Source organism: Amblyomma americanum, chromosome 10 (genome assembly GCF_052857255.1).
Source record: "Amblyomma americanum isolate KBUSLIRL-KWMA chromosome 10, ASM5285725v1, whole genome shotgun sequence".
In the NCBI taxonomy this organism is placed as follows: Eukaryota; Metazoa; Arthropoda; class Arachnida; order Ixodida; family Ixodidae; genus Amblyomma; species Amblyomma americanum.
In genome coordinates, this window is record NC_135506.1 from 57,213,334 (window position 1) to 57,225,740 (window position 12,407).

General features: G+C 46.0%; 1 protein-coding gene across 2 annotated transcripts in view; it reads right to left on the minus strand.

Annotated features, from left to right (window-relative positions):
• Positions 1-1,084: 1,084 nt before the first annotated feature.
• Positions 1,085-12,407, minus strand: part of LOC144107837 (uncharacterized) — a 37,805-nt gene continuing 26,482 nt past the window's right edge. For both annotated transcript variants that reach the window (XM_077641051.1, XM_077641050.1), the window contains 4 exons: positions 9,260-9,392; positions 7,487-7,690; positions 5,003-5,125; positions 1,085-1,494 (listed from right to left, as the gene is read on the minus strand). In XM_077641051.1, the coding sequence (XP_077497177.1) occupies positions 1,306-1,494; positions 5,003-5,125; positions 7,487-7,690; positions 9,260-9,392 (649 nt within the window). In that variant the 3' untranslated portion in view covers positions 1,085-1,305. The remainder of the gene's footprint in view (positions 1,495-5,002; positions 5,126-7,486; positions 7,691-9,259; positions 9,393-12,407) is intronic.

Sequence of the window (12,407 nt, forward strand, 5' to 3'; positions counted from 1 at the left end):
CTATCCCTCCAAATCTTAACAGGATGTACGGAACCCTCCCACTCACCTTTTAGGACCCTTCTGGACATTGGGCAACCGTGAAGCCTTCAGGACTTTTGACGTAGGCAGTATATATGCCCTCAACAGGAATTATGTCTCGCAACGAAAGTTACAGCGAGCAAATATGAAGTTTATTTTGCTTTGCACACGCAATCTTTTCTAAATGTGGCCTATCGGGACTAAGGGTTGAACAGATTAAGCGATGCTACTGAAATGAACTTAGCGAAGAGTATTGAAATGCTCTGATGCAAGAGTTAACTGAAAGAGAAATGTAAAAGCGTATATTACCAAGGTGCAAACCATGAATAAAACTCTTGCCTGTAAATACGAAATGTTTAGTGAAGGCTTGTAAAAGGTTTGTAAGGCTTGTGAGGCTAATTTAGAGGATCGTCGATTGCATCTTCGCCTCAAGTTTTGCCATGGTATTTTCTATATGTATCACAGAAAAAAGACCGTGCACGTATTCAAGGCCAAGAAGGATTCATTTAACAGTTATGCTTTCAGTCATTTTTTGTTCGAACATTGTCAGTGGAATGTTTTATCGCCTGAAATTTTTTCGAACTCGTCATACGAAGCATTTTACCAAGCGTTTACGGCTTAATTTAGCAACGTCTGTATGCATGTTTTTTTTATGTGCCATGTTCACTGTACACTCAATTGTTTTAGCGTTTGCCCCCGTGCTATAATGTAATGTAGGCGATGCAGGCACTAAATAAACAAATAAATAAAAATGAATTGATAAAAACAGTGCCGGCCACACCGGCCACACCTACACCATTTCTTCCGAGGCTGTTGGTCTTGTCACTTGCGCTGTATATTCACCGCGCAGAACGAACAAACCCGTCAACTCGTTCTTGTAACGCAAGAGTGCAGCTACCACGGGTCGTAATAGAGTTGCCTTGAACTGGTTAGTTGGTTTTTTGGGGAAAGGAAATGGCGCAGTATCTGCCTCACATCTCGGCGGACCCCTGAACCTCTCCGTAAGGGAAGGGATAAAGGAGGGACTGAGGGAAGAAGAAACGAAGAAAGAGGTGCCGCAGTGCACTGACATCGCACAGCACAACGGCGCCTTTTGCGTTTCACCTCCATCGAAACGCGGCCGCCTCGGTCGGTTTGGAACCCGGCTTTCCTTGAAGCACGCCGAATCCACTTTACCGATACTTGTGGGATACTTCTGCTCAGAAATATAAACGAGATAATAATAATAACCGCATTTTTTTTTCATTTTTCTGTGCGTTCGGGTGCATAAATTCCGAAGTGACTAATTCACACCGCGCACTGCTCCATGGTCGTCGCTGAAAAATTGCGGGCATTAAAAGCATTGAGCAAATCCTTGAGCACCCGCAGGCGGGAGAAGCTTCCCTGACCGCAGTGGTCTGTGCAGTCCTCGTACTCCACGTTGAACGCAGCGAGGCCGTAGTTCGCCACGCTCACGTTTGTCCTCGCGACGCATAACTGAAATAAAGAGAACATAAAAAAACACTAAGACGTTTGCGATATGCTATCTAGAGAGGGTATTACGGATATGTGCCTCTCAGCGTTGTCAGAAGGAACTGCCGACGAGGCACCGGATCAGAAGTATTCGAACTAATAACCAAGCCTTTTCTACTGGTATCGGTAGCTAGCAGGCGAGAAATGGCCTTCCAGCTGGGCCAAACGCTAATTATTAATGCGAGAGCATTATATGTCTCATCAGAAACGAAATCCAGCGGTGTTGGCCAAGAAAAGTGCTACCAAAACCTCATGACGTCAGCATGGTGTCGCATGCCGTCAGCAGTAGACCATAATATAGTAATGGATGATCATAGGCAATAAAGCAAATTTAACACTTTATACGAGAAAGTAGTAGTTAGTGATAGTTGGTGATAGTGATAGCTCTATTTATTGATAGTGGCAGTTTTGGAATGATAAAGACGTTACTGAGTAATGATGAGGGTCATTAATTATAATGCAATGATAAATGCTTTTAGGTCAGAGGTCTTTTCGGTAAATCCCTTTAGGTCAAAAGCCTTTGGGGCAAAGGATTCACGGTAAAGGCCTTCAAGGTAAATTCCTTCTGTGTAAGGCCTTTGGGTCAAAGGCCTCTCTGGTAACTTCCTTTAGGTCAAAGACCTTTGAAGTAAAGGCTTTACGGTAAAGGCCTTCAAGATAAATGCATTTCGGGTAAACGCAGTTAGGTTGAATGTCTTCATGGTAAAGTCCTTTAGGTCAACGGGCTTTATGGTTAAGACCTTCAGGCCGAAAGGACGGTTTCGCATTTACTGCACGTTAGGACCTTAATCTAGACCTGAATTGCGAATTCCATCGCGAAATGTACCTGAGATATGACAAAAAATGCAGAAAATATTTTTAGCGCGTGGCGTGTCGACGTGTCCTTAGATGATCTGTGCATGACTCGAAACCACGCAGCGTGTTTATGAAAAGAAACAGAGTCAGCCGCCGCGGTGGCTCAGTGGTTATGGTGCTCTGCTGCTGAGCCGAAAGACGCGGGTTCGATCCCGGCCGCGGCGGTCGCATTTCAATGGAGTCGAAATACTAGAGGCCCGTGTACTGTGCGATGTCATTGCCCGTTAAATAACCGCAGGTGGTCGAAATCATCCGGAGTCCTCCACTACGGCGCCCCTAATAATTGCCCGAGTCGCTTTGGAACGTTAAACCACATAAACCAACCAACCAAGCAGTTTGTGTCAGGTGCTGCTGCGAGATTTCCTCAAACACACATTGTTTGAGGAACACATTGCTGAAAGCAAACTGCCCTTTGTTGGTAAGGGTAATGTGGAAAGCATCGCTAGGTGCGCGGCGGGTAACTGAGTGAAAACACTCTGTATTCGCATCATATCCTGCCGCAGAGGTTGATTACATTGTCACGAAGACGACGAAGCTGGCGGTGGCACGGGACGTAGCGCTGAGTGTTACAAAGTTTTCTTTTCTATCAATTATTACATTTTGACTCAATGATTTTGTTTTAATCCCTCTCTTTATTATTATTATTATTAATATTATTATTATTATTATTATTATTATTATTATTATTGCAAATTTTGAAATCAAAACTCTTATCCCTTTTCTGTCCATGAGGAAGAATCCTCCGTGTTGCGTTCCCGCGTGCTTTTCTTTTTTATTACCTGAGTGCAGGTGAATAGCCACCCGATTCTTGGCCGATCCCCCAGTGTGGTTATGAGCTATCTTTTGATAGGCTAACAACAACAACGACGTAGCTCTCGCGCTAGGCCAGCAGCCATTAAAATAATCTCATTGCCATCGTCCATCGCGCCTCATTCTCAGCTGGTCGTCACGTAGCATTTCGTGTGAGGTACGGAGTATCGTCCCCAACCAGGTTCTGGAGCTTCGACGTCCTCCGTCAGCCGTGGTCGTCGGCCGTGAGTTCTTGGCCAGCGTCGCCCAGCCGTGCCCCAGCCTGCCAAGCCCGAACCGACCTCGCCGCTCACCCCAGCCCCGTCCCCGCCTTGATCACAAGACACGACGACATGACGACGCTCCCGCGACCCGAGCCCATGACCCGACCGACCCGAGACGCTGCCCATACGTGAGGACACAGCCCCGCTGCCCCTGCCGTTCGGTGCGTCCAAGGGCTTCGGCCGTCGGCTCTTGGCGACCTGCGGCCCGGAAGCTTCGTGGACCAGGATCCATTCACCCATATCTTTCATCGTGGCGGCCAGCACTTCCCCTCATGCCATTTCTGTTGTACCGTCCTCTGAATTCATCCCCACTGAGCGCATCTCTTCGTCGGTGTCTTCTATTCACGATAGGGCGATCGCTCGGCAGCCCCGGGTAGTGTCACGAAGATGACGAAGCAGGCAGTGGCGCGGGACGGAGCGCTCGTGCTAGGCCAGCAGCCATTAGAGGCCATCATCATCATCAAAATCATCTCATTGCCATCGTTCATCTCGCCTCATTCTTCAGCTGGTCGCCACGTAATGAGATTGACGATGGGAGCAGCCACGGTGGCTCAGTAGTTATGGTGCTCGGCTGCTGACCCGACAGAAGAGAGTTCAATGCCGGTCGCGGCGGTCGCATTTCGATGGAGGCAAGATTCTAGAGGCCCATGTACTAATAAGGCGGTTCAGTGCACGTTAAAGAACCCAAGGGGGGGGGGGGGGTCGAAATTATCCGGAGCCCTCCATTACGGCTTTCCTCATATCCCGGGTCGCTTTGGGACGTTAAACCCCTTTAAACCAAACCAAACGAAACCAAAGTAATAACTTCTTTATTAATCGTCCAAACAGACGAGGAGGGGGCGTTGCTATATATATTGAAAACCGCGGAAATAGTATGATTCCTGAATTTCTCGCCATAATTAGTTTTAACCGGAGATGATTAGGAAGCACCACACGTCTCTCTCGGCAAAGCGAACTGCGACGAACTTGCGAAATATCAGACTGCTTGCAGGACTTCACACCAGAGCAATAGTCAAACTTAAAAGCTTATTACTGCCTGTATACTCCGAACATACATTGATGACTGGCTGCGATTTGTGGGGAATTGTTTTGTCTACTAAGCGCCTCGTTAAACTGTAGCCTTAAATTTTCTACATGGGTTCTGAAAGGCAGAGGTCCAAACTAGAAATAAAACTACTATATAATAATGGTACCTTCGCAGTTAACGCATGTAGATCGAAAAATCTGAAGATAACGAGAAGGCATGAAATGAAATTCAGGACAGCGGTAGAGCTGGAGTCTCTTGGCCTTAACATGTACAGTCCCCGTCAAAAGTAAATAGCCATTGGATTTGCTTGAGGCCTACAGCATGTTTCATTATGCATCCTCAGCGACCGTAATCTCTCGAAAGAGGAATAGTTTTGCATTCTCAATCCTCCAAAGCTTTGTAGTGCTATATATGCTAGGGAGCCCCGCTCAACAGCTTAGAAGAAAAACCATTGGGCTGTAAACTTTTGACGGGGACTGTACACGTGAAAGCTCGCATGAACGATTTCAGAGATTACCTTATGCTCTAGGGATCCAGCACTGTCGTAGGCGAGGAGTTTTCCCGCCTTCCTGTTGTACGCTAAGGCGCCCTGGGGCTCTGTCTTGTGGTATGTCACGACGTACGCCGAGTCGCGGCAGACCTGCGCAGTTTGCCGTATTGAAGGCGAGTAAGCGACCTTCCCTTCGCCAAGCAGGCTCTATAGGGCCTCAGGCCTATCTTCCTGGTGGCCTCTACAGGCGAGTTGTGTAAACTGAATAAATCTCATCGTGTTGTAGCAAAACATGACGTCTAAATACCGCACACCGGTTTATATACAATAAAGAACAGAAATATATCATATTTCAGTTTTTCAAATACAACTTTCTTTTTCCGCACTAAAAGTTGCGCATGAGGTTGCTGGGAGGACAACTCCCAAGTATTTACGAAACAGCAACTATACTTTATCATATTAAGCTACAATTAGTTTCCTGGGCGAATTTCTTGAACTTCTTTCTGTTCCGCGTGATGGTATCGGCTGTTTATATTTTCTTTTTGCATAGCAAAACAACGCAGAAGCTTCAAAAAGGCGTCAGTACTTCACACGCAAGCGTTTTCCGTCGACCGCTGCTTGACTTTTCTGAAGCATGGAGTTCAGAAAGCTCTCAGTGAACGTCCAGTCCCTACTTTTGCAGCAGCTGGCCGGCTTTGTGCTCGCCGCTGTTGGCTTTTGTCTCTTGGACGACTCGGAAGCAGTTCAATTGAAATAGTCTCAGCATACTAGCTTGGCCACCCCATACCTACACACGTGCCCGCAGCATATGTATCTTGAATACGAAAGCGAGATAATATTAATTTAGATCAAGGCGGAAAACGATCGCAGTGGAAGCGCTCATGAAAAGACAGGCAGGAATCAACAATTCCTGCAGGCAGAAGAGGGCATTGTGGCAGAAATATATGCTCAGCAATAGCAAATAAGCCTTTTATATCTGTGGCATTTTGAATTTGAAAAAAAAATCGAAAATATCGAATGTTTTTGTCCACAAATGTATCTCAGATTAAGAAGGAGGAGTACTTTCACGAAAATATGGCTTTTTAATTGAGATTCCGTGAACTACTCCGGCGTATACCGCGTGTCACAGCTAAAAGTGAGCCCGGTTTAAAAGAAAGTCAATTGTCTTGCCGAGTACAAACAACTCCGTGCTGTTGATAGCCGCATTACTTAGACTTCAGTGTTTCTCTCGTCCTCAAAAGTTAATCATTAGTAAAGTGAAACTAGTTAACTTCTTAAATATTGGCTTCAGGAATATAGTATCAATTGTGATGTTGTACATCGTCTCAAAAATCAGCTGGACAAAATGTTTGCACCTAGCGTTAATTAGGGGCCCTATAAGAGAGCACGAGAAATACAGAACCTAAAATTTAACAGCGGCTAGCGCAAATCTTTCGCCCAGTACTCACGTAAAAGCCCGTTCAGGAAAACACTCAGCGAAAAGCGGATTTTATTTATTGTCCTGGGAAGCTGATTAGGACCGCTGTCACGCGGTAGCTTCTTTTTTGTTTTGCGGACTTTCTTTTCAGGCGGACAAAAAATAAAGAATCTATGAGTGCACAAACAGTGCGCGAATGGCACTTTGGCGCAAACATTTATTCTGTTTGGTTGTTTTTCAAGCCGGTATACAACTTTGCATAGGCACTTTTTCCCTGACACGAATAATGAATAAGTTTGATAATTAGTCTCTAATAATTAAATGAGCTTCCTGAACGAAAAAAAATACCACCAACAAGGCCTACCGTGGAGCTCCAAACAGCCTTATATTCGTTTCGCTCGCATAATACTGAATTTTTTTTTCAAAGATCTTGGTTATCTTCACTAGGGGCACCCGCTATAAGCAGCGGTGGATGCTGTTGTCCCCGAAGTCATCGTACCTAGAAATGAGCACAAGCCCTACTGCAGTTGGGCGCCTCCTGAAGCCGCCTAACGTCGTGAGAGGCGCAGCTGACGTCCAAAAGCAGCTATACGGGAGGGGCAGCATACCCTAACAAGCACTGCCAGTATCGGACAGTTGCTGGATCGTTCTTAGGAACCACATAAGTATACCAGCCCCAATGAGTTCACGGGAAGCAAAGTTCAACCCAGAATTCAATGCACTCTCCCTTTCATACAGTAACTGACAAATTTTAAGGCGATCACAAAGCGAACAAGGGAGGGGAAAACCCCACGGTGCTTGTCAACGTTTCGGCAAGGAGACTGGTCTTCGTCTTGTCGAAACGTTAGCGAGTACTCTGAGGTTTTCCCCTTCCTTGTTCGCTTTATGATTATCGAGAACCATCTCACCAACCTCTCTCTTTCATAGACTCAAATCTTCCGTTGGTTCTTCACGCAAGTACTCATTGTTGCTCAGCTCCTTTAGACAGAACCCAGGAGGATCACTGCACTCATTAGGTGCATTTCACAGAGGGCGCTCCCCTTCAAAAGTTCCCAAAGAAAGCTTTAGATGCAAACTGAAAGTAAGAGACGCACCTGCACCGGGCTTCCGAGGGCTTCGCCTGAGTCGTGCCTGCACTTCTGCAGGAAGCCGAAGCCGCCCTGGGACCCACTCCGAGCGCGCACCTCCGCGTTCTGGTAGCGCGGCTTGTACCAGCGGCCGAACATGGCAACCGAGACGAACAGAGCAGACTGGATGTCCCTCGTGTGCAGCTTACGGACGGTCATGTGGGCGTCCCTCTGCGTAGACAGGGACGACACCATCACGGTGTAGCACGTCTTATGTTGCATTATGTGTGGCACTGGTGCATGATTACATATATGAGGTTGGGCTCCCTTTGCAGAATAGGCCATTGCAAATGAACACTAGAAAACATCGTCTTTAAGGCTCCGCCTTCGGCTTTACCCGAAAACATTTTTTTTTTGCAGTTTGCAAGAAACACACGGACAACTTACACGGGCAACATGTGGCTGGGCTTGGTTACCAAGCAGAGTGCTTAAACAGAATAATAATAATAATTGTTTTTTGGGGAAAGGAAATGGCGCAGTACCTGTCTCATATATCGTTGGACACCTGAACCGCGCCGTAAAGGAAGGGATAAAGGAGCGAGTGAAAGAAGAAAGGAAGAGAGAGGTGCCGTAGTGGAGGGCTCCGGAATAATTTCGACCACCTGGGGATCGTTAACGTGCGCTGACATTGCACAGCACACGGGCGCCTTAGCGTTTTTCCTCCATAAAAACGCAGCCGCCGCGGTCGGGTTCGAACCCGGGAACTCCGGATCAGTAGTCGAGCGCCCTAACCACTGAGCCACTGCGGCGGGTCTTAAACGGAAGCTGAAATCGTTTTTTGAGAATTCGAGGCTATTCAAGAATTATAATCTATGAAGCTTCTAGGTAAATCGTGCAAAGTACTTCTGCACTAGCATTTAAAATAGTGACATAATCATTGATTAAAACCATAACGATGTTCAGGCTTCTCCTCTATGTGTTGTAGAATCCGCGGAATGTAATTGTAGTGACGTCGATGTCGCCGAAATTTCAAATGCCCACTGCCTTCGCCTGCGTGCTGCTGAGCGTCGTCCGATGATGTCAAACAATGCTTCGAGAGCTTCACAGTTGATGGCGTTGGTTTTCTTTCATGAAAGAATCGTTTCTTCACTGGAAAAACGTAGCGCCGTCATACGTGATGTCATTATCGGGGCCTCTGCCCTTCGCTGTGCAGTGCATGGAAACCTGAACGCCGACGCCACTTCATTCGGCGATTACGCAACAATTTAAAATGCTAGCGGAAAACGATTTCGCAGCATTTGCCTACATATTTCACGCATTCGGCACTTTTAAATTAATTGAATTCTAAAACCTCTTCAGTTCTCCCTAAAGATTACTATAGTGGCGTTCTTATCAGCCGCTGAAAAAAAATGGCGCAATCTGGCGCAATGCCGGTGGTAGGATCCCACCAGCGGCATGTGGTTGTTTTTTATTCTGCTTTTATATTAACCTCCCATTGGTGAAAAAGCTACAAATTAAAAAAAAAATGCTTCTTGGTTTCGGTGGCTGATAGCTTCCATCATTTATGCCATAAAGAACACCTCTTTTACCTGCACTTGACGGATATATCTATTGTTATAGCGAAATCTTACAATATAGGAAAAAAATTGAGTTAGTAACCCCTTTTCCGTTCAAAAATGCTACAGTGTCGAGAATTGTTGGGTATGCCGTGTGCTCTTTGTCAGTATTCAGAAACCACTCATTACATGCCGGCTTCAGCATTTCTCTGGAACTGTTGTCATTTCACTGCGGCGCTCTCACCAGGCTCGGAGAACCATGGCGCGTGAAGCGTTCCAGCGTCGTCGGAGGCAGTATCTCGCAGCCGACGGACTCGCTGTGATCACGACCAGAGCGGTGACCCACCAACACGACAGCGTCGGGCTCAAAGGTGTCCCTGGGCAACATAAGCGGATTAGTGGTTCTGTGGCATCGAAAGTTTAAAGATGGGCTACTTAGCAGAAAGTACTTCGAACTGGTAACACAGATTACCGTCTGTGAAGTCTGTGCCATCTAGGCGGAGGTGCTGAGTGGTTATGCGGGCGACAACAATGCTCGCTAACAACAAAACAAAATGCACGGTGCCTACAAGCAGCCGCTGTTATTACGCGTGATTGATAAAGGTAGAGTCACTTGCACCTGAGGCGAAAAGAAGAAATGCAAACACCGTAAGAAATGAGCTGTTTGTATAATGCATGCAGAAAACCTAGAAAGAGGACAATGTGTTTCGTCTAGGCATACTTATGGGACGTCCATAACGAGGCTTCTGAAGTGCGGGCGAGTCTGCGTAGCCTTGCTGAAGAGCTGATGTCACCACATAAGCATATTCAGATCACACCGAATGTTCGATCTTATCAGGTGCCATGTAGGCGGTCGGGGCTGAAGCCGTACTTCCAGTACCAGCGTAACTCACAGTACTGCATTAAATTTTCCCACGACGCAATCCTTGGGAGTGCAATAGCAGTTCTTGACCAACGCCTCAATCGGAACTTGGTTCTACACTGGATTTTACGCTTCCCGTAACCTTCCGGAGCTTCTTTTCTGTCGACCAACATGCGGTGAGGCGCGAAAAACTCTAACTTGCAACTAGTTTTGAGAACTTTTTTCTTCTATTAGTCGTGAATTATCACCTAATTTTCATAGTCTAAAAACTAAATTTGTTAAGCTCTGCTGAAAAGGTAGTCAGGTATTGTGAGGTAGTGAGACGCGCTGCTTTCATTGAAATCATGCACCAACTGGCCCGGCAACCTTCCGTAATGTAATGAGGCATATATAGTACCATAACGCTTTTCTTGTGTTGGGAACAGAATACGGAGGCAGTCATTCCGTACCCAAGACAGGTGGTGTGGCGAGAAAGAATGTGGTACGCTGAAAAAACAGTTCCAGTGACGCTGCCAGTGACCGTCGATCCACCAGTATTCACATACGGGCAAAAGAAGAGCTCATTGCACCCACATGTTCGCATCCAAAATGCACCAGCCTCGCCCCCTTCCCCGCTTTCTCTAGTCGTCGCAAGACCTGATCTGGCGAGAACCCTCCTAATCCCAACTGGTTCTGCCAGCACGATGCCTCAGATGAGGCAACATCGGTCACGGCGGGGACTTTCCTTCCTTGCCAGTTACTTGACGGCTGATTGAAAGCACATTTGAGCCTTCGTCACAAAATCCTGCTCACATCAAAACGGGACTGCCGATACATGGCCTTTGTCGGTTGCACTTCCGCCGTGGCAGGGGTGAGCAAGACTACATTGATGGTTTGCATTGTGTTCTCATTCTGTGATATGCTGACTTTTAATTCGGTAGCATTACAAATGCCATGAAGGCAAAAACTTTCTGGCGTCGCCGGCCTCTTCGTCTATGTGAAAACTCGACCTGTGGCAGTTGACAATTAAGGGGATAAAAAAAATGAGGGAGGCATTTAAGCTGCCCGCCGCGGTGGCTCAGTGGTTCCGCAGTTCTCGGGTTCGAACCACGATGTTAGGGCCGCGTCTCGATTGAGGCGAAACGCAAAGGCGCCCATGTGCTGTGCGATGTGAGTGCACGTTAAAGTTCCCCAGGTGGTCGAAGTTATTCCTGGGACCTCCACTAACGGTACCTCTTTCTCTATTTTATCTTTTTTTCTCTGCCTTTCTTTGAAACAAACATCCCCCTCTGTCGCCCGGAGGTTAAGAAATGGTGGTGCGCCGTATCAGCTAAGCAGCTACCTATTGATTGCATTGGATTAGGGGGCTTAACGTCCGAAAGCGACTCAGGCTATGAGGGACGCCGTAGTGAAGGGCTCTAGAAATTTCGACCACCTGGGGTTCTGCAACGTGCACTGACATCGTACAGTACACGACCCTCCATCGAATTTAGATGGAGGTTTCGACGGAGGCGAAATTGTTGGCCGCCCCACATCTTGTTTATAATAATAATAATAATAATAATAATAATAATAATAATAATAATAATAATAATAATAATAATAATAATAATAATAATCAATCTTTATTTTTTCGGTGCCCAGGAACAACCCAAAGGTCTTGGTGCTGGTACACCATTCACACGCACAAAATGTACATTTATTTCACTACAAAGGAAGACACTCAGGGGAGGTAATGCAGCAGTCAAGGCGATAGAAAAAAAAGACACATAAACTAGGCGCGACAGCAAGCATGAAACAAAAAAGCGAGAACAAGGAAACAGCGAGAACAGCGGTAAATGAAAACAGCTAGAACAGGCAACAGACATATAAATAACTAATAAAACAATAAACAAAGAGAATGAACACAAGAACGACCGATAACAGCCAAGTACAGCATATATCAAAATACAAACAAGAATAAAGCCAATACTAATATGAACGAATAAGAGATCTCTGAAATACAAGCTAGAAATACATCATACACAATAAGAAATGTAATTAGTGAACGCGTTACAGAAAATCAGGCGTGAGTACACAGTATTAAAGAAATAATATTAATGAAAACAAGTACACGTGATGTACAATTAAGGAGAGAAAAAAACAATATAATACCGGTGCAAACGCACAAGTGTAGTAAAGACCAAATGCATGAAAGCGGAAGTTATGTGTGAGAAAAAGAGTGCTCAAAGTGGAATGTCACGGACATTCAATATAAAGGAAGGGAGAGAATTTTCGAATATATCAAGGTGAGGACAAAGAGAATTAAACAACTTTTGCATTCTGTCCAGAGGGGAGAGGGAGTGCAGGAGCGCAGAAACTTGAAATGGTCTGAATTCCCTTATGCTCTTTGGCGGTACACGCAAAAGGATACGCGCTAGGAGCTGAGGGCATAGAATGTGACCATGAAGAAGTTTATACAAGAAAATTATATCTGCCCTCACGCGACGGCAGCTAAGAGAAGGAAGCTGCAGTGAGTTACTCCGTCTGGGATGAGAGCTAGAAGTTTTGC